This window comes from Amblyomma mixtum, chromosome 4, assembly GCF_055824585.1.
Source record: "Amblyomma mixtum isolate Tamu chromosome 4, ASM5582458v1, whole genome shotgun sequence".
NCBI lineage: Eukaryota > Metazoa > Arthropoda > Arachnida > Ixodida > Ixodidae > Amblyomma > Amblyomma mixtum.
Window position 1 is genome coordinate 26,181,414 of NC_143015.1, and position 22,616 is coordinate 26,204,029.

At 47.3% G+C, this 22,616-nt stretch overlaps 1 protein-coding gene across 3 annotated transcripts in view; it reads right to left on the reverse strand.

The window, feature by feature from the left end:
- The window catches only part of LOC149345950 (uncharacterized), a 159,778-nt gene that overhangs the window by 9,420 nt on the left and 127,742 nt on the right, over positions 1-22,616 (reverse strand). For all 3 annotated transcript variants that reach the window (XM_089586287.1, XM_089586289.1, XM_089586288.1), the window contains exons 3-8: positions 22,415-22,520; positions 17,457-17,471; positions 12,316-12,479; positions 8,861-9,026; positions 6,469-6,587; positions 2,065-2,376 (exon numbers count right to left, since the gene is read on the reverse strand). In XM_089586287.1, the coding sequence (XP_089442413.1) occupies positions 2,065-2,376; positions 6,469-6,587; positions 8,861-9,026; positions 12,316-12,479; positions 17,457-17,471; positions 22,415-22,520 (882 nt within the window). The remainder of the gene's footprint in view (positions 1-2,064; positions 2,377-6,468; positions 6,588-8,860; positions 9,027-12,315; positions 12,480-17,456; positions 17,472-22,414; positions 22,521-22,616) is intronic.

The following is a 22,616-nucleotide window of genomic DNA, read 5'->3' on the forward strand; positions in this document are numbered from 1 at the left end:
TCTTCGAAGATCTGTCATGTGGGCCAAGCAAGTTTTCTCCCCTGAGTCCGTAAAAATCCCCAGGCAAATTTAACATATATATGACCAATAACCAATAATGCCCTGTTTAGGCCTATCCTCAGGGACTTCCTACGGACCTCCCATGGATACAGAACGAGATCAACAAAATGTGTCCACTGCTCACGCAACAGCAGACCAGCTATACAATCACGTCCTTTGCCCACCTCCTTAGTTCAAGTACTCCCCTGGTACAGTTCAATCCAACAAGGAACATGGAGAGTAACCATCAAGAAGCAGTTGCACCTAAGTTTACCAAATGCAAAGCAAAAGTGGTTAATGTATGGTGATGTATGTCTTGTAGTTTCGTTTTGCCCTGTATATTTATAATTGTGTTTAATTTTTGCCTGGTATCACGTGTTGTTTTTAATTTATTCTTCCTATTTGCTTAATCTATTGTTTTTGCCCCCCTTACTCAATGCCCTTCTGGGCCCTGTAAGGTATTTTGAATAAATAAATAAATAAACCAGACTCTGTTAAGCTTAGATAATGAATAAATCGGGCAGCCACAGCGATGCTTCAGTGACATGTAGAAAAACTAGATTACAGAAGCAATAAGACTCAAGAGGCCAAATGGTAGGCAACTGCAAACTGCTTTCCAAAATTAGACCACAGGAGCATGCAACACTGATTCTATTGTCTTTACCAATGACAAACTGTGGTGCAACTTTAGAAGAATTCCAATGGAGCTTCCACTGCCAATGCCATCGCAATGTGGGCATAAAAACAACCATATTATCGAGAACAAGTGGTGCAGTCTGAACAATTAAAGAACAAACAAAGTGACCAAACTTAACGTTATAATGTGTAATGTGTAAAAATCAGTGAGAGCTTACACAAAATTACCGTTGTCAGCATTTTTAAATACCCACCCCCGTTCACCCCATCCTCTGCCAGTTGCGGCCACCGTATCCCCGGCAAACTTCTTAATCTCACCCACCCACCTAACATTCAGGTGCCCCCTGCTACGCTTGCCTTCTCTTGGAATCCAGTCCTTTACCCTTAAGGACTGGCGGTTGGTTACCTTGCCTTCGCATTACAAGCCCTGACCAAGCCCATTTCTTCCTCTTGATTTCGACTAGGCTGTCATTAACCCGCGTTTGTTCTCCCACCCACTCTGCCCACTTCCTGTCTCATAACGTTACACCTATCATTTTCCTTTCCATAGCTCGCTGCGTTGTCCTTAACTTAAGCTGAACCCTCTTGTTGCCTCCACCTCCTCTAAGGCTAATGCACCATTCCTTCCAATTAGTAAGTTATAAAGCTTAAAACAGTATATGTGCATTAGACAGCATATATACTGACCGCCCATGATACTCGCCCACGACTGTTGAATAATTACATTTGAATTTCTTTTCTCACCTGTTCCAGTTCTAACAGCCAAGTGATGGCTACACCTTCAAAGGTCACTATATAGATCACATCAAGCATGAAAAAAAAGTAATATAATCAACGCTTTGTCGTTTAAATTCTCTGCAATGTTAAAGCAGCCTTCCTGAAGAGCAGGATTCATAACGAATCAAGGAGGAGTGATCATATTACATTTTCTCCATGCCTCACAGGGCCTTTATGACCTGTGGCATCATAGCCATTGCTCGAATGTTGAAGGCGAGACAGGTGAGAAGAAATTGTGTTGCAAATTATTTAGCAGCCGTACATAGTGATCTGTGTATAGTAATGCCTTAAGCACAGTTACACAAGGACAAATACATGCAACCAAAATTTGGTGTCTACGCTCCTTTAAGAACACAGTGGCATCTATCAGCTGTGAGCAGGCATGAAAATCTACTTGTTAAGCATTATACTGCTCTGACTCCTTACATGGTATGTTGACCCTGTTCAAGAAGGACTCTAGTTTGGGCTAGTTGGTTCATGATTCAGGAGGAAAACAGTGCAAAAAACGTGGACAAAAGAGAGACAAACGCGACAGGACCAGCGCAGTGACCCTGTGTACCCCAAAATGTCAAATTCGCTAAGCGGGACCACGAAAGGAGGGGCCTTCCTTGCCTCAGCTGCGTTGCCCAGCGACGGGGGACGCAGGATGATGTGGCAGCAATCGCAGAGCAACATGACCAGGCACAGCGTGCGGCTCGCCGTGGGTGCCGCGGCGGCAGCAGCTCCGCGGCCAGCCGTGCCTCCTCCTCCTCCGCTGCGGCCCCGCAGCCCCAGCAGCAGCTCGGCCAGGAAGCTCACGTAGGCCGTCCAGCGGCGCGGCACCGCCGTGGACGCGTCCAGCGGCCGCAGCAGCTGGTCCCGCTCGTTGAACCACTCGCGACAGGCACTCAGCAGGCTCTCCAGGAACGTCTCGCCCCTCTCCTTCTGTGGGGTGCCCCACAAGGATAAAGCCACATTGTCACGCAGTGGTGACTACAGTCTTACGCCTAAAGCCCTATCATGCACGCTAAAGGACACCGTGTTTCCACATTCGGTGTTTATTTTTGCACAATCCGTTTTTCACTGTTTATAGCCGCATTATGTTCTAAAGCATCGAGTCGATGCTTCTTTGAGAGGGGAGTAATGACGCGAATCTTTGTAGCGTTTGTTCTGTTTATTTATTCATGTTTCAAGGCTGCTGGCACACCGCTTTATTGCTTCGTTTGTGACGCAAGACACACCTAGAATTATCTCGATTGATCGCATCCAGGCGGAGCCGATTCTACTTTGTGCCAGAGTGTTCTAGTAACTTTCCAAGCTTTATCTCGAATGTTCGCTATCAGCTTTAAAAAGAGCATGGCCGACAGCGGCGGGCATTCTGTTCGACGACCGCCGAGCACGCTTGTTGCTACGCTGCCGCCGAGTGATTCAGTTCTTTGCAGGCGCATGTCAGCCCAAATAAAGAGTTTCGTTTCAAAAACGTTCACGCTACAGTGGAACCTCGATTATACAACGTTCAGGGGACCGCGCGAAACCGTCGTATAATCCGGGTGTCGTATAATCGAAAATCAAAGAATGCGGCCAGTGGCGCTCGGCCTTGCGCCGAAAACTGTTGACCGGCTTCAAGCCCGCGGCAAGTACGCCAATCAGATTAAAAAAGACAAAACCCAGCATTTGTTTGAAACAGATTTGCAAAAAAATCTTTATTACCGTTTAAAAAAAATCGGTAATTTTTTTTTTTTGCACCTTTGCCCAACCTCGGCGCATCAACTTTCTTTCGAGGGCTGCCACGTCCGGCAGTAGGTCGCCAACATCGTCGCGCGCGCAAGCAAAGCGTCGGATGTTGTCGACGCTCTGCAACACGTCCGCGTAACTAGGAATGGGAGCGCAAACCTCTGCATCGTTGTCCACTTCAGAAGTTTTATCGTGGGGCGCAAGCATCCATTACTTCCATTACAAAAAGCGCCGTGGACGCCGCTGTCCTCGCTTGGGCGAGCGCGGCCTCGCCCGCTTATCTGTTTTTTCATCAGCGTCGGCTCCTGGAGACGCATCTGTTGCTGGGACGCGCATCTTATCTTTTCTCTTTATCTTTCCTCTGATCTTTTAACTCTCCTCGGCAGCAGTGGTGGCTTGGCTCACGCCAGTAGGCGGGCCGGTGCGCTTTCCTTTTCATCCGTCTCTCAGTCGCAACAACACGCAGGCCGCGCCTCCTTGGGACTCCGACTGCACAGGCTCGACGAAAAAGAGAGCAAGTGCACTTGGCGGCCTCGGCAATGCTCTCTTCCGCGCAAAAACGGGGGTGCTTATATTCGCATGCAAAGTTTTTTTTTTTTTCATAATTTTTTTTTCCGAAAATAGGGGGCGGGGGGGGGGGGGGGGGGGGTGCTTAGAATCGCGAAAATACGGTACATCCCGGCCTGCGTTTGCTGACGACCTTTTTTGACGGACGGTACGAGCCAGCCGTCGTACGAAGCGGGGTCCTTCTCAAATTTGCGTCGTATAACCGAGGTTTTTAATGCATTGTCTCTATGGGGGCTTTGCCGGGACCGCACAAATTCGTCGCAAAATGCGGGTCGTCGCATGACCGGGGGACGTATAATCGAGGTTCCACTGTATTTTCCTGTTCGCCGTACTGCAGTCACCACTACTTGACAATATTTATCTCTCTACTCTCTAGTACATCGCTTGAGCAGAGTATGAAGACATGCACACTGCCAACAATGCTCTAGCTTCTTACCTCCGACGCACTTCAACATACGTCCCAAATTACTACAATGTAAAACAAGATTTCCATCTTCACCAGTGCCAATTTTTGTTCTGTACTTACGTAAAATTTTCCACAGGTCAGCGGAATCTTGTAGACTGCTGCGGTCCGGCACTTTGCATACATAGTTCTATGTTTGGTCTTGCAACCCTTCTTATTTCCGCTAGGCATAATTTGGGCACAAAGACCTGAAAGCTTATCTGGAGCAGAAAGAACCACACTGACCCCTTGGCGCTCAGCGACTTCCTTAACATTGTGCGCCACTTTGTGCAAATAAGGCATGATTTGAACTTTCTTCCATTTGTCAGTGGCATCGTTTCTCTTCTTGACCCCGCCGTTCATCTCCTTTAATACGGATGGCGCATGCGCTACGTGGGGGGTCGTCACAGCGGAGGGCTTCGGATAAATTCGACCACACATCACACTCTTACACACCTGCATTGAAGTACCACCACTGTGGCCGGGATAGATTCCGCGACCTTGGGATCAGCAGCCAAATGCCACTGCGACTAATCCACTGTGGTGGTCCAGCTAGCATCACGTACCCGTAATCGTTCGAGATATAAGGTGCATGCACTTATAAGGCGGGTCTGGTTGTGCTCCATGCACATTTTCACATCTCAGTATTGGCATTTCGCTATTACTAGCACACTTGATACACTCGCTCAAGTGTTTTATGTCACATGTGATGTGCGTGGGCGCTTGAAGAAAAATGAGTGGCCCATGGATCTTGCCTTAACCTGCATTCTGTTGTGAAATTCTGATCTTTTTTTTTTTGGCTGGTGAAGATTTTTGGGCTAGTTATCTTTTCCACTCAGGCAGTAGAATTACCTGCACAATTAAACTCCAGAGAGCTACTCCCTGCGGCCCTTAGTAAACCCTTCTTTTAGCTTGTTCACGCTACCTTTGCTTACTTTAGCTTTGAATTATTTTATGAATGGAACCTGCATGTCGGTCGCAAGAGAATACAAATATTTGGGGGTTGTGTTCTCTACCAATCTGTCATGGAATGCTCATATAGATAACGTAACTATGAAGGCTAGTCGAATGTTAAATTTCCTCAAACGAAACTTTAATCAGGCACCAACAAAGCTTAAGGAAACATTACGTCAAATGTGCGTCCTATTCTTGAGTACGCTTGCAGTACTTGGGATCCGTCAACCCAGTGTAACATCGCAAAACTTGAACGCGTACAGGCTCGTGCTGCTCGCTTTGTATCAGGTAATTACGACTTTTCAAAAAGATCTTAGATATTTCCAAAAACCTAGGGTGGCTGCTGCTAGCAACGAGAAGGAAATACCTGCGCTTGTCGCTATTTTACAATATTCTTAACACTAGAACAGGTATTGATAAAGATAAATATCTAAAAAAACCAACTTATGTATCTGCAAGAACGGACCATTCCCGAAAAGTACGTGAATATGCTTGTCGAATAAACTTATTTAAGAACAGCTTCTTCCCTAAAACAGTACACGAGTGGAATGGTTTGCCTGCCGAAATTGTTTCCGGGACCCCTTCGTCTTTTATCCAGGATCTCAAAAATATTCTTTTTAATGGGTTTTAGCATTTCTTTTAACTTGTCATACCTGTGTTTCCATTACCACAATACAGTGTCATTAAGGGAAGCAAATAGTGATGTTTCATGCTTTTCAATTTGCTACTGAATTATGTCATCTGTGCACTTATATTGTTTTTTTTTTCTTTCCCCCCTACACTAATGCCCGCAAGGGCGCTGTAGGTATTGTAAATAAATAAATAAATAAATAAATATGGCACTCCTATGAAAAAAAAAGGTCTTGATACAAATCCTGAAGTAGTACTAAAAACGCCCCCAAACAAAATCTCGACATCCTTAGTATGCGCAACAGATCGACAAATGGATCCCAGTTTGACTGCTCGAGGACCAATTAGAGACAACCTGAGGATGCCATAACATCCTGACGCGGACATGCTGGACGTCTTTGCATTGTCTGGGGCGCATAAACTAGCTTCCTGGGCCAGAGGACCTCAATCGTGCTTCGAAGTATATGGTGGTGATGTCCACCTAATGCGTTATGCACAACACATTACACGGCTGCAGTTTTACCCTCTAAATTGCTTCTACTAAGTGGCTTGCAGAAAGATATCACAGCTTCTGCTGTAAAATGCTGGTTTCTACTGTGAATTGTACCTTCCAATGTACTGCTACTGAGCTCGGCACAGAAAAGTTGACCAGAATGTGACCTGCACCATCGATGGCGTCACAGTCGCGAGAGAGACGGGGAGGCGGTTACCGCGATAATGGAGAGGCACAGCTGAGCTGCTGGCTCGGCGTTCTGGATGCCCTCAGTGGCTCTCTGGCAGACAGCCCGCACCAGCTCCATCAGCTGGTGGGTGCTCAGGGCGTTCGGATCTGCGGGCAAAATAAGCACATCAGCAACCAACTGCAGCACTTTATTGCACTCACGGGCCCTGTGGGAGTTAATGTGCAGGCATTAAATTACAAGATTCCTGGCACAGAGTCGGACACTCAAAATCCACGCTTTCCCAGACGGCCAACATCCGACGGACATCCAGTGGACATCAACGAATGTCCGACAGACATCCGATTAAGGTCCGTACATCTGAAGACGAATCCAGACATTTAAAGGAAGAACAAACAGAGAACGGACATCCGAATCCAGATGTTCGGTGGGCTTACGAGGGGCGTCCTTCTTCGGACATTTCGAAATGCAGGCAGAATGAAAAATCCCTTTTCCAGTCGGCAGTAAACCGGTATATTTCGTGTGTGGTTGCTGGAGGAGGCAGGGAGGATTAGAGTTTCCCAATTAAGGCTCTTACTAATAGAAGCTCGAATTAGCACGGTGGCCTCTAGTCTAGTTCTTGTGCTTTGCAACACTCGTTTGCTGCTGAAAAACTTGACTATATTGCAGGCTGCAAGAGCAGCACACGGCATTGTGTCTGCACTGCATTCTTTAGCACAGCTGCTTGAACACAATGCTGCACTCCGTTTGCATTCGGCACGCCTGCAGTGGCGTTGCTTGTTAAGTAGAAGCCTTCTTTTCGTGTAAGCGAGCAACCTTTCGTATGGAGACATAGACGACCTTCCACAAAAGAATCTCTGCGGTGCTCCACGCGTTCAATAAATCCACCGCGTGGACATAGCCTTCCTGGCAGACTAACTCGCTGTGTGGAGGTTGCACTCAGAATTAGTGGGCACTGTGCTGCATCCTAAGCATCATAGGCCCCTCCAGTGACAAGTCCTTTCTGCTCCACTCCAGCCACACAGGCAATGCTTAGCTTTCGACAGCTTACTCCAGACTTCGTGTAGCGTGCGAGTGACATCTACGCAGACACAGCTACCACCCAAACCACCCCCGCCAGACGCACGCATGTGGACATATGCGTCTCAGCATCGAGCCTTAATGTATGCCATAAGATGAATTCATGCAGCAAAGAAAAAGTGAGCCTTGAACAATGCGAACGATTGATTTTGAAATAGTGCCCCAGTATTCTAGAGTCCTTTAATTTTGGTCCACCTTGTTTGTTTACTTTTCTTGAATTGGCTTCAATCTTGGATCCTGTATTGCTTTTAACTGAAGAAAAAAATGCCTTCTAGTGGTTACCAATGTTAAACTACAGTCAAACCAATTTATAGCAATATTGAAGTGCCATGGAAATACCATTGTTATAACCGATAATTGTTATCACAGGGTTGTGCCGAAAAAAGAAAAGATGAAAAACTTTACAGAATTTATTGACAGGAAAGACCCAGAGGGGCTTGATTGTTCTAATGCCTGTAAAATATAGCTAATTCGAACTTCAGGGGACAGGAAAATGGTTCAAATTATCGAATAGTCATGAAAAGCTAACAAGGACCGATTGCATTATTTTTGTTGGGTGAAAGACTGGACAGTTGAGATGAGAAAGGCGAGACGATTATTATTTTCTTGGTCACATTTTCATAAATGCTTTATTGCATGCATTCTGTGGGGAGCGTCGAAGTCGAACTGCTCAGAAGTGAGCGCCCCCTGACTATCTTCATGATGCGACACGCAAGCGCTGGAGCTCCACCGCTACTCACTGGTTCACCTACTTTCTTTGTGCTTCGCGGTATTTCATTTTGTTCGAGTCCACAAGTTCCTTGAAAATGATTTGTAAAAACATGCACTTTGAGATGAGTGTTCGCCAATTGGTAAAACTTATATTTTGTTCGTAAATCATTGAGATAGGTCTTGGTGCATCCGACTCACTACTAGCAAGCTGTGTCGTTCACTGCAACAGTATTTTGGTTAGAGTAAAGCAAGTTCGGCAGCCATAAACAATCGGACTGAGCCTGCGCTCATTATACCGCTATACCTGCTGCACCAAGTTTACCTCCCAAGTTGCCGCTCTCTTTGATAACTTGGATGCTTAGGAAACCAACATGGCCGATCTACGCGCAACTCTGGAAACCTAATAATCCCAGCACCACCTATCAGATGCCTCACCAAGCTTTCTTCGATGAAGCAAAACTGACCCCTCCTTATTACCTGGGTCACGCCTCCTGCCTATTTTAATACATGCACTGCTCTCTACTAACCCCAATATCATAATGCTAAACAGGACCACGCTTCTCGCCTTTGCTGAGCGCTCATGTAAGGTGAATTCCACCCTATGTTAACAGTGCAGTGCCCGCTTTCTCACCGTGCAGCGCCTTCTTGACAAGGCCCTGGTACTCGGCGGGGAAGGAGGCATTGGCGGGTGCCGGCTCATCGTGCGAGAAGCTCTTAGAGCGCCGAAGCGAGCTCTTGCCAACCACCGGCGGGTCCTTCGTCGACGACGGCATCGAGGACAGCACCACGGGCGGAACCTGAACGACAACGATAGTGAGAGACGACGCCGACAGCCAAGGTGTGCAGGCTTTCCTAGCTGCCATTGTAGCCGCCCTTGAAAATGACAGCCTCGCGCTGCGGCACCATTGACGCAGGCACACGTCGCACACTGTGCCACTATCTACGCTGTTAGAAGGTCGTTGAAGCTTGGGAGCAATTACTCATAGGTCCCTGGGAGTCCTTATATCACTCCTGGCAAAGTGGCGCAGTGGTTAGACCATGTGCCACTGCCCTGCGATGGAAGGTGCTGCCATCAGTGGGACATGAGACCCAGGTTGCTTGGGAGGAGCAACTTATCACGACCAATCATTAACTGAACTGCCACCTCCCACAGTGCAGTTTTCTCACAACCCGGTGGCCAGGTTATGATGGCATCACAAGGTCACCTGACCAGCGTGGCCCACCTTCCAGCCCACCTAGGTTGCTTCTCTAGGGATTCTCCGTGGGTTTTTCGCTCACGGTTCACGACGCCGGCTTTTCTGCGACACTGGCTTCCTTACGCTGTCGCGTTAGAGAACACCTTGTGGCTAAACGCAGGAACCTCTTGACCACAAGTGCCCGCAGCCTAAATGGCACTGTCGCCCCCAAACTTAAACTTACCACTGCGGCTCAGTGTGCGTGAACTGCAAAATGTTGGGTCTAACATCCCAAAGTGACACATGGACTATGAGGGACACACCATAGATCATATCTGGGGTTTGGCTGCTGTGCACAAGACTGCTGGTTTATGGGGATTTAACTTCCCAAAGCGACTCAGGATATGAGGGATGCCATAGTGAAGGGCACCAGAAATTTACACCACCTGGGGTTCTTTAACGTGCACTGACATCGCGCAGCACACGGGCCTCTACAATTTCGTTTCCATCGAAATGCAACCGCCGTGGCCAGCATCGAAACCGCGTCTTTCGGGCCAGCAGACGAGCGCCATAACTACCGAGCCACCGCGGCGGCGGTGCACAAGATCATGCAATCAAAACGCTGCCATGGAGGGCGCATTTCGATGGCAGTGAAATGTAAATATGTCCATGTGCTGTGTGATACCAACGCACTAAGAACTCTAGGCAGTAGAAATCAAGTCCAATCACTCCACACTACTACTATCACTCCGCCGTGAAGTTGCGGGTTCAATCCCCAATGGTCAGCAGCCACAGCCACATATTGATGATGGCGGAAAAAAAAAACTGTTCCGGGACACTTTGCAGTGACCTGGACAGGTGGTCAGCAGCTATACCGGGCATGTCCTCATTTATCTGTGTAAAACTCGCACATTTCAGGAGTGGCACACACATTATAGACCTTGTTTAGCTGGACGGGACATAAAGTACATGCTCAAGAAGGAATAATATGCGCACGCAAGTGCTTGGAGTAACCTTTGACACTCGCTGCGTAACCTTTTACAGACCCAAATGCAGCAGTCACATTTCGATGGAGTTGAAATGATAGTGTGTGCTGCTAGTACACGTTGTGAAAGCCCAGGTCGTCGAAATTATTCCGGAGCCTTCCATTACAGCGTTCCTCGTAGCCCGAGTCGCTCTGGGATGTTAAACAACCATAAAGCCAAACTTTTCACCGAGCGTTGGTCCAACATTCATTCAGTGCCTCCTTTCTGAGGAGAGGAAGGTAAGTACTTTTTTTGCCACGTGCTGCTGATGGGTCACACTCCAAGGACGAGGATGGGATAGAAAGGCGTTTTTTTGGTAACTGGCCAGCGCTTTTAAACGGCAGCCAAAAGAGAGAGAGAGATAGAGGGGTGCACGCACTGTCATGCACACGTGCGAGCGACGAAGATCTGGAGTGATAACGATACAGCAGTATTCATAGTGACAACCTCACACCAGACTGCAGATGGGTTGCCCATCCGGATAAACTGGCGTTCGTCTGGAGTTAACTGAATGCACAGTACTCTTCACAATCCTTGCCACTTGGCCGAACGCTAAAAGCCCTACACCCCGACTCAATATCTACTACGCCGCAGGCAAAGAAAGCGCGCCTTGACCCATTGGAAAATGAAGTTCCATAGCTTCCAGCAACACAACGGGCCCTTCACACCAGCACAATTTTTCCCTGCACTAGTGCTGATCGTCTGCAGTCTGGGGGCCACTCTCAGCCCACCTGCCCTAACTCCCAACCCTCAAGTGGCAAATAAAGTTGTTTCTCTCTCTCCCTCGGTTTTCTGAGAAAGCGGATGGTTCATAGTCGCTGCGCCGAACGCCAAGAAACAAGTAGAGGGTCTGGTTTCTATGAAGAGATCGTTCAAGTGTGCTTCTGTTTGTGCAGGCCAACTTCACATCTTGGCCAGAAGCAGTGATAATCCATGTCGTATCGAACAATTACCTTCAGTGAGAGACAGAAATCGCCATTTCAAGTCCCTTTTTCCCCTTTAGCAACTTGAAAACTGTGTCAGGTTGGGAAAAGACTCAAGATTCCCTAAATCTGTGTAAAAATTCCATTTTCATCAAATTTTACTCCTCAATTCTCTGAAAGGGACAAAATTGCCCGAATGGGACATTACTAGCAGAAGGATCATGTGGCTGCGAACCCAGTCCCACAGATTGCGAGATGTACTCTACCTGAGAGATCGCAGCCTACTGGCTTCACGCTCTATGTCCTCACCCACGGTGTTTGGCCTACATCGTGTCCTGCACCCACGAGGTCAGTCAAATAGCCTGCAGCGGCGTGATAACTTGGGAACGCACACTGCTTCATTCAACCGTGTGTGCCACTCACACTTCCTCTGAACCACACACTACTCATTCACTATACTCGTACTAGGACGTTTTTATATATTTTTACTTGTTTTGAAACCCCCACAATTCAGGTGCCAGCGTCGATAAGGAGCCAGCAAGTCGCCGTCCTACCAGCTGCCACTGCGGCAGAATGTTTGCACATCGGGACTGACGTACTTGGAGAGTCAAAACTGCTTAGCTATACGTAATGCCAATTATGCATCGGAGATCAGTGGGTGGCGGTGTGGGGTGGACACCTCAACTGGCCTTGAGAAGATGAAGGAAGAGAAAAAGGCTGTAGAGAGGCGGCTCAGGAGTAATTTTGACCACGTGCAGTTCTTTAATGAGCACTGACATCGCACAGCACAGGGCAGCCTATACTGCAAACACTTTGCCTCCATTGAGATGCGGCAGCTGAGGCCAGGATTCAATCTCGCAACCTTGTGCTAGGCCTCCGAATACCAGAACCACCGAGCCACCATGGTGAGTCTCGTTAGCAGGGCCGGAAAAATCCCTAGCTTACAGCCGCACGGATACTGACCTGGAAGTGCACCGCCCTGGGCGTGACGTTGGGCTGCTGGGGCGTGGCCCCAACGCCGTTGGTGCCGTTCATGATCGCCGACTGGTGGTGATGGTGGTGGTGGTGGTGGTGAGAGTTGCTCGGGGGAGGAGTAGGAGCCACGTCTTCGCTCGACTGAGGCAGGTCTGTGTGACGGGCACGCGCGAGACGACGAACGCATTGCAAGAGAAAGGGTTGTAAACACAAGCCTACTGAACACTGCCTGAGGTACGTGGAGAACAATGACGGCAGAAAGGTTTCCAGCCTCTGCCGGAAACCCCTTAATTATGCGCAGGTCTACCTGCCATACACAATGCTATAGGCCAGCTATTTTTAGTCCTTGCGTAGTGTAAGGGATAAAAAAAATTCGTCACGCAGCTCTCGCACGGTGCACATAAGCCTCCAGAGAAACAATTCTGGACGCGATGCCTGCTTCGTATCACACGGGCGGTTTGTCCCTACTTCATCACTGGTGCACTCTAAACATCAGTAAGCCAATATGGGAGCAATAATGGAGTGAGCTGTCTTATAGCGCACTTCCTTTTAAGGGAAGGGTATGCTATCTATAAAGACACGCAATACTTATTATGGTTGGCAACGGTACGCGGTAAGCACCCTTATCACAAGTGACAAATCGTTACTCATGGTCAATTTTGCATACTTTTTTCTCTTGGTTAATGCACGGCTTTGTCTTTTTGTAAATCGTAGACAGTTTGATGCGCCCCAAAAACACGCACTGCAATGCCTGCTCATTTTCCAATTTTCTTTAGGTTGTGGGAAGCCTGGTGGATGCAAGGGATGACAGCTACTTTCCTGCGATCCAGCTGTCCCCTTTTGTTTTCCTGCTTGTCTGCAACGGAAACTAATTCCCTCTTATAAAACATGCGAAGTTCTAGCAGTCGCGAAGGCCTTAACCGATGTTTCAACCTCCTCGTTTAGTCAACCTGGAGACCAATGGTGCTGCGTTTAAATGCCACCTCCCACTGCTAACTGCATCACGTCACTATGTTTTGAGTGGAGATATTCCTGCGATTCCAGGAGTAAATATTTCATACATTTAGTGATCAAAATCTACTCTGGGACTTAGCCAGCATACCCTAAAAGAGAGTACGGCAGAGGTCAGCTCACTCGCATTTCACTCCCATATAGGTTAATTCGTCTTCAGAGTTCAGATGCGGTGTGAATGGGAACTTCACTTAACCCTTTGAAGGTTTTTGCCGTATATGTACGGCGGCGGTTTTCTGTCCCGCAAGGTCTTTGCCGTACGGGTACGGTTTCGATCTTCCATATGTAATTTTGCGCCAAAAGAGCAATGCGTGCTCACTGGGGGGTGCTGCCACCTCTTAGGACTTACAAGAAGTGTTTGAATTTTGTGCTGCCTTCTTACGGAGATAAGCAGAACTTATGTCTAGCTTTAACGCGGCGGCACAGACTGCGGCAACACCCCTTTTGTAGTTTTGGTTTCGCCGCGTGATCGCAACGGAGTCGCGCGACATTGGAGTTTTTTTTTTGTTAGCACTATCTTGCAGGGGCTGCCGAAGTTGATTTCTATCTTTATTGGCGCTGCTCTTAGCTTGCTTATCACCGTTGCTTGCGAGGTATTCTCGCCCTCTGTGGCAATGCGCCTACGCGGTTTCGATTCCGCCCCGGGATCGCAACGGAGTCGCGCGAAACGTGTTTCCTCTTTGTGGGCACTGTTTTGCAGAGGCGGCGTAAGTTGATTTCTATCTTTATTGGTGCTGCTCTTAGCTTGCTTATCACCGTTGCTATTCTATTCTATGGAACGTTTTCCAGTTTTGAGTGATGCTGTCACCAAAGTACTGTTCCTAATTTTTTTTTACTATTTATTCTCGATTATATACATTTTGTAGATTCAAGATCCGCAATAAAGTAATTTGACCACCTGGGAAAGTTTTCTTCAAAATAATTCGACCCTCAAAGGGTTAAATGGTACAATCGAAATTCTAGGCAATGAGACATCCAACTATTATGCCTATATATATATATATATATATATATATATCTCTTTGGTCATTACAGAAAGCTAAGCTTCAAAAGCATTGAGGACAAATTCAATTCGGCCTGTGTCGATTGCGTTGAGATGTTTTGGCGGGCTAGCTGGCTCGGAAGCATTATAAAATGCAGCGCGTAATTAGCGACACGCAGAAAAGAAGGAATAAAAGTTTATCGTCCAGTATTTTTTCTCCTTTTTTGTGTCTCTGATCGCGTTATACGCTGCATGATGAGGTGCCAATAAAAAAATACTACCTTAACTGAAAACGGACTTTTTATAAGCCACGGGTATAAAAAAAAAATCAAATGCAGGTATCGCCACTAGTGGCAGTTTTCGCAAGCAAACGGCGATGATGTGAAGGCAGTTCTTAATGTACAGATTTCTATACTGCCATTCACTTTCAAGCGGTGATCATGGAGTCATTTTCGGTCTTGACGTCACGAGTTTGAACCGAGGAGTGGGAAATTTTTTGAAATCGAAATTTCTCAGCTATAAATGCGCTTCGTGATGCCAAATAAACATCAATGCAACCACGGAAAAGCCGCAGAATTGATTTTTAACCAAGAACAAAAAATTGTACTTACTTCTCTTCAGCGTCCCTTTAAAAGTAAATTACCATATTTAGGCCGCGAAAAGCTAGACTTCCAAAATTCTATTCACATGGAGCATTTGGTTCTCCCACGTCACGATTAAAATTCGCACTGAGCGCACGAGGCGCGCAGAGCTACACGGAAAGGCCTAAAACATGGCAAGATGGCAGTGAACACATGCACTGTTACTCACATAGCCTGACACGGGCGTTACGATATATTGCAGCAACCACACTGAGCTCATACGGCTCACCTTGACCCGCTATATCTCAACATGTGAAGGCTTCTATCATGCGAAGGTTTCTATCATCACCATCATCAGCCTGACTACGCCCACTGCAGGACAAGGGCCACTCCCATGTCTCTCCAGTTAACCCTGCGTTGTACTCATGGTCAACTTTCTGTGGCCCTGCAGCAGAGGCTAGGTAGGAAAAGTAAGGGAAGGATATGGGCCATTGTCCCCATGCTGTGAGGAGGTGGGCTATCTCTGCCCTTGGGACCCCGAACCGTCTCTCAAACATCCCCCATCACCCCTTCACCCCTTAGTCCGAACAAAGCACAATCCACATGTACCCCATGGCATGCGGACAAAGGCCCGGCCGTTTCCTGCCCAATCTCTGCTGCAGTGCCACAGAAAGTTGTCCACGAGTACAGGATACGGTTTTGCTACACCATCTGTGCAGGACCTTTTAAATCGGCACGTAAACCTAATGTGCTGGGAACACTGAAAGTGGCACATGTGTACAATGAAGGGGTTAATGCGACCAACACCCATTTGAAAAGTGCCATACGGATGCAGAGACGGGCTACAAAACTTTTTAAAATCTTTTTGGAGCAAAGTCTCTCCCTTAGCAGAAGCTAAGACAACTGCAGAGCAATTGTGAGCTAGCCAAGATTCATTTGACAAACTGAATAATTTGTTATTTAATTCATATTGTTTTACAGTGTTCGATTTGAGTGTCCTATTACTTGTTACGGGCCAAATATTCTGGCTAATATGACAAGTTTCATTGTAAAAGTTGTCTTGGAGGAGCTCGGCAGTGCCAAGGTCATGTGATGCCCATTAGGAGAACACACATAAGCATTCTCTTACAGACAGATAAAATCAAGCTGTCCACTCGCACCCAGTCGTGTGGAGACCCTTGTTACAGGACTGCAACAACTGTGGAGCTCATTCCTTTGCTCCACACAAGAGTACTGCTCTGCCTCTGAAGACTGTAAGCATTAGTGCTTGCTTCGAAAAATGGTAATAAAATTTGCTTACATTTTTATCGTTTCTGTCACTATACATCCGGTATTTATAAACAAAAATTTCAGTGAGCCACTTAACTATCATCATCATTAGCCTGACTATGGCAACTGCAGAGCAAAGGCTTGTCATATATCTCTCCACTTAACCCTGTCTTGTGCCAGCCGTGGCCATGTTATCCTGGCATACTTAAGTCTCATCCACCCGCCTAACTTTTCTCCTATCTCCTACGATGCTTGCCTTCTCTAGAAAACCAGTCCATTACCCATTTATGCGAGCCATTTTCAGAAACTGTGAACTTTTCCCACAAGCTCACTCACATGCTGCGCAGCTTTCCTTTAAAGGGGCTCTGAAACACTTTCCAAGGAGAGCGCATCAATTTGCTCAATCACTGCATTGTGCTGTCATAAAACACCTGAGCCAATGAATATACCTCTACGCACAGCAGGGAACCCACAATCCCATGGCGAGCCCTTCCCAGCGAATTTTTCACGCTCGCAACCTCCTCAGTTACTCGCAGCTGTGTGTACAAGTTGAGAGGTGGCTATTGGTTGGATTCTTTCAGACGTCAGGCAGCTACCATGACCGTGTAGCTCCGGCAGGTCAGGAAGCTCCGCCCCCGGAGGTGGGGCCGGCGGAAGAACCGAGACTTTCCAGCGAGCAAAAAGTGAAGAGAGAAGAGGGAAAGGCGCAAAGACGCTGAAATTCAAATTTTGACTACAGATAACTCGGCTTCTACAAAGCGCATTTAAAAACTTCTTGCTGAACAACAATCGTGAAGCGGCGTGCTTTAATATCCCAGGCACACCGCAAAGTTATTAGAGCCGCTTTCAGAGCCCCTTTAAAGCTGCGCGACTGAGCGCACGTTCACTTCAACTACTCTGTCATCGCAATAAACGTGTATAACCGCCGCAAAATACAGCGACTGGTTTGTGTTTTCACATGACACAAGTTGGCGAGCTTTCGGCGTCCTAAACCATCCCCGCCGCTCTCCTAACAGCAAGATAACTGGCTCTGCTCCAAGGTTAGCTCCATTTCAAGTTGTCACCGAAAAAAAGTGGAGAACCCAAGAGCAGCATCCAAGGTCATGCTTGGCGGGCCCCAAAAGACGTGCACCGTCCTGCATGCCCTGTTGTGCCAACACTGCGCAATCCAGTGAAATCATTTTTTTTTTCACCCGCACTGCACAGTACTATAGTTCACTGTGCCACCGAGTGAGCGCGCGCGCTGTTAGTAGCACACAGAACGAGAAAAGGTAAAATTTTCTCACCAGAAACCCTCACACCTGAGGTTCCACAGCCAAAAGGCAAGCAATGCATCCACAGAGAACGGGAGAGAGGACGGCCAAGGGGGACGGATCACCAGAGAGAAAGAGAAAGAAAAGGTGAAGCTTGTAGATACCACACCGAAGGTCAAGGTGACAGGTTCGAAAAGAACGGGTCAATTTTTGCGCAAGATGCAAGGCAACACCGACACTCTTCTAGACACCACTCCCGCATGTCGCTGTTTTTGCAGGAAAGTGGGTTTCACTGCAAGTAAAAAGGAAACTTAGTGTGCAGGAAAAAAAGGAGCAAAGTAAGTCACTAACATCATCGAGGACTGTTTGTTGACTTAAAAATACTGCGATCCCAGAAATGAATGAAAATGTTTTGGACATGGCAGTTAAACATATGAAGCCGCCAAAGGCAAAAAGGCATAGGTACAGGTGCCGTCAAAAGTAAATGGAAGGCAATATTAACGAAAAAATTTAATCATTGCCCGCTCAATTCATGCATGCTTGAATACATATGGGCAGACTATTTGTGACTGTGCGAATTGCACTGTGCACCAACAAACAAGGACCATTATGCTTTAGATTTAAAGAAATTAAATTTTTTTGACAAAGTCGCCTTCCATTTACTTTTGACGGCGACTGTGCTTATTTGCACACATATTTTACAACAAATAAAGAAATTTATCTCCCGTTTATATAGTTTGCCACACTTGCTCCCCTCTGTGTGAATTTCCATAATAATAAAGAAGTGAAGAGTAGTGTCACTGTCAACCGTTCTCACTTAGCACCAAGTTCAGTGGTCGCCAAGACATGTAGACCATAACTGTTAACCATAACTGTGGACAGTACATGCTAAGTTGAAGCTGGGGCAACTAAGAGTCATGGCTAGGACTTCGAAATTGTAGTGAAATACCACCTGAACGAACTTCATGGCACCTTTAGAAAACTGGTGCTGAAGGGAGTGAAAGCGCACTGAATAAAAATAAATATGTTGACACGCGTTTTGAGGAGCCTAAGTAAACTGCAAGCACTCAAATGGTTCCAAAGGGTGTTTATTTGACAACACTGCAAATTTTCACTTGTGGGGACCTTGCCCCGCTCGCCCCCTGTGGCTAGCTTCCCCACGTTGCACCCTAGCCTAGTTACTTTAACCAACAAGGGAGGGCGCTGGCATCGCAGCAACATGAGCGCCACGGATGGCATAATTGCTGCGTGCGTGTGCAGGGGAGACTAGCCGAAGCGCACTGATGTTCAGGCGAGAAGCTCCGCTCACCGCAGGCGGGGCGAGGTCTGGTTAGGAGGAACGTTCTCCTGCATCTCGTGCCGTCCAACCGTGAAGCATCTCCCCTGCCCTAGCGTGGGCAAACATTTGCTCATAACCGTGCTGACAAATAGGATGTGCTCGATCACTTAGCGTATTTTGTTCCCAGCTGGCATTACTGTTGTTTCAGAGCAAGGCTGTGGTTGGCGTGCTGGCATTACTGTTGTTTCAGAGCAACTGTGGTTGGCGTGCGCTCGGTGGTGTACACGATCACAGAGTGGGGTCTGGCGGTTTTGAACTGGGTCAGCCGACGTTAAGCGGGGAGAACGTATTTGTCTATCCCCCCTATTAAAACCCCACACACTCACCACTGTCGACTTTGTAAGCTGGGCGAATTTGTCAGCGCTTCAATGCACTTTTTCTTTGTGCAAATCCTGTCGCCCTAAAACTCGTATGTCATCTATTTTGAAAAACAGGCTTTAGGGCGAGACCCGTGTATGGGAGTCCATCGTGCGCCTTTGTTTAACTGAAGCCCGTTCAGATTGTAGTTGTTTTTGGTTGGCTTAGCACACAAGCAGATCGGTGCCACGCCAAGCGAGTGACAATACAGACAAAGAAAAGAAGCAAAAGAAAAAAGACAGAAGGAGGAGGAGAGAATGGAAATAAGTCATCATGGAGAGAGAAATGGACAGAAACGAAAAATATTTTCGCTGAACAAGGGTATGGCTTATAGTTAAAATACCACGGCTCTCGCCTAATATTTCAACTAAGCCATGGACTAGTTTAGGTACACTGTTTTCCTCGGCTTCTTCCTGACACAGAGCGAAGCAGGCGCGCTATTCAGCTCCTGCTCAAGGTACAAGCCATCTATGTACCCCAACCAGGCCGACTAAAGGAGAAACAGAAGCCAAAACTTTTGCCAGGGAAAGTCGCTGCAAAGACTCGTGAGCTACGCTTCAAAACGGCCGCCTACAAATTTTTTCGAACAAAAATTGCTGCACGTCTACCCCATTAGTACAGCCTAACTAAGTAGCAATGTCACTGAACTGAATGTAGCCAAGCGCTGAAATTCCTGAACTGGAACACATCCGCATTGGATATAGTGTGGTACCGGAGACTGTTCCGAATAAGTTCACTTATCTGGAAAGTTCGTCCAAGTGGTATTTCACTACTTATACACAAATGTTCCATAAGCCTAGAGTACTGCCACCTCAGATGAGCTATTACAAGAGGCATCCACACACAACCGTCAAACCACCAAGCAGCAGGCACAAAGCTGCTACAATAGGCCGATAAAAACTGATGGCCGTGGACAACCGTGAACAACATGGCATGTACAGGCTTTGCCTAAAGTATACAGCCTAAGGGGGTTGCTTTTGAGCCCTGCAGTGCACTTCCTCTTCCGTATTCAGGGACCCAAATCTCATGAAGGCATGAGGAATTAAGTCCTCTACCCTCCAAAGTTTAGGAGTGTCGAATGCGCTAAAGAGCCCCGCTACAGGGCTTGGAAGCAAACCCTTTGGGCTGTATACATTTTATAAAGACTGCATGTAAGTAAATATGTTTAAGCTAAATATAAGTAGCAAATCTGGAGCTCATTCCATTTTCAACTAACTACAACGTTCAGAATTAATTTTTAAAATCAATTCCTTCTGCAACCTTGTGTCAATACTTGCTCCATGTAATCCTGCACAAGTTCGTGTTGAAGTAGCTGCCTGAAGTATTACTGCATATACAGCATGATACTGCCGAAGCCGAATGATTATACCAGTCGTTTCAGCGAAGATGAACCAGAATTCCTTCAAGAGAGGCTGCTTGAGACATCGAGATGGCTTCCGCAGCACTGTAAGGAGCACATCAGAAAACAGGCTAATCACGTTAACTAGCAAGCTAGCTAACTAATTTCTGTTACCTTTTCACGTACTGCATTTATGTGCCTGGTTGCAATTGCAAGTAGTATTAACGGGGGCTAGTTGGAGGCTCACTGCACAGAAACTGCAGCAAACATAATTAGAACACAAACATGTGCTTTGTCTGTCTGTGCGTTCTAAGCATGTCTGTGCGTCTGTGCGTTCTAAGTGTCAATCTCATGTCAATCAGCATGTCTGTGCGTTCTAAGTGTCAGTCAGACGCAGTTTCTATACAATGTTAGTAACAGACGCATCACTTTCTATAATTTCGAAATCATGACCACCTTGGCTGCTGTGGCACAAATTTTTGGTGCCATGTGCCGTTTTTAAAACGTGAGCGTACTTGGCGTGCTTGGAGCGACGTCACTCATTACGCCACTCCATGGCACAAGCGTCATGTGACCTCTCTCCTGTGTGGGCTGGAGCAGCGGCCAGAACCGTGGACGAGACAGACAAGGACACGTGGCACTTGCGACACATTTGACGAGCAGTGATGGACGTTGCTGCGTGCTTTTTAAAAAGGGCAGCTTGCAGCCTAAATTTGTTGAGCCACAGTGCCAAGCCAGGCCGCGTTTTTCAAAATTCTGGAAGGTGACATGGGTATTACTAACTGCCGCCTGCAAATCTCAAACTGCAATTAAGCGCCTAACCATAATAGTTAAAAAGTTGACTCAAAATTAATTACCCAGCTGAACCTCTGTCACTTGTTTCCTGGTGTCCGCCAACGCTTGTAATACAACAGCCCAGAAGCTACCATGCCGTCTCAAGAAACATATTAAAAAAATAGAATCTTAAGCGCACAGCGAGAACATATACGTTCGCAAAGCTTCACGACGCCCAAGCCATGAAAAACCAGTTGCTAAACACCGGCGGAGCGACCCCTACAACATGGTGCAAACCCAGGGGGAACAACTGCTTAGAAACTCCCCGATAGATGTGTTTTTCCACCGCAATCCCACAGATACATATGCAGAATGGCTGCCTTCCCCCGGCGCCAAGCTATCCTCCCCTACACCATCAGCACTCACCCCAACGTTAGGTGCACTGCGCAAGCACGGCGAGCTGCATGGTCCGTGCAAGCGCATCCCCTCCCCTTCTCGGCACAGAGTCGAGCCTCCACCAGTGTCGTCACAACCTCCTCTCCCAATAACCTCCTCTCTCCTCAGGCAGATCACGGGTCACGTCCCAACTCGCTTTAGCTAAATAACTAAAATTCTGCCTCGCCTTCGCTGAAACAACCGGAGTACTATATATTGCAAATGCAATATAGGGCATGATGTACAAACAGGCACGCAATGTGTTTTGTAAGCTAAATTGTGAGCTCTTACGAAAGCAAGCGAGAGGCAGCGTGCCACTCACAAGAGGCTCTGTCACTGACCATCCCTAGCGCCACATGACAAACACGGAAGCCAGCACTAAGCTAACAGATTCAAAACTGCTCCGTCATGTGCCAATGCAGCATTACGGCCGCAAATATTTAGAGTGTGAATTATCTTTGACCAAAACGCTTCCTTTTCTACCATTAGCTAACACTTCGACCTTGTTGCGAGAGAAGTACGTTGCGATAGTCCTTGTCTCCAATTATGCAAGCAATTCACGTAGTTCAATGAGCAGAAATAAAAATCATTCACATTTTTACACTGTGCCACAGAAAAACCAACTGAGCTGCCTTAAACCTAACCTGATGGCTCGACCACAGAACTAGGCACATTGCATAGACCGCGCACCACGCTGTAAACGGCAGAGCTGGCAAGGCGCGAGACAGCGCATGGCTGGGCGCTCACCGGGGGGCCGGTAAATCTCGATGGTCGGCTTGGTCGATTTGTTGGGCAGGCCGACTCGGCGCGCCAGTTTGGCAGTCTCAGTTCGCTTCATCGCGTCCTCCTTAAGCTGTGCACAGAAAGGGCGGGAAGCAGAAACGCTTATGTGAAAGACAACATGGGATACTACGAGCTAGGCCCGCACGAGCACTGCGTGCAAATGTAA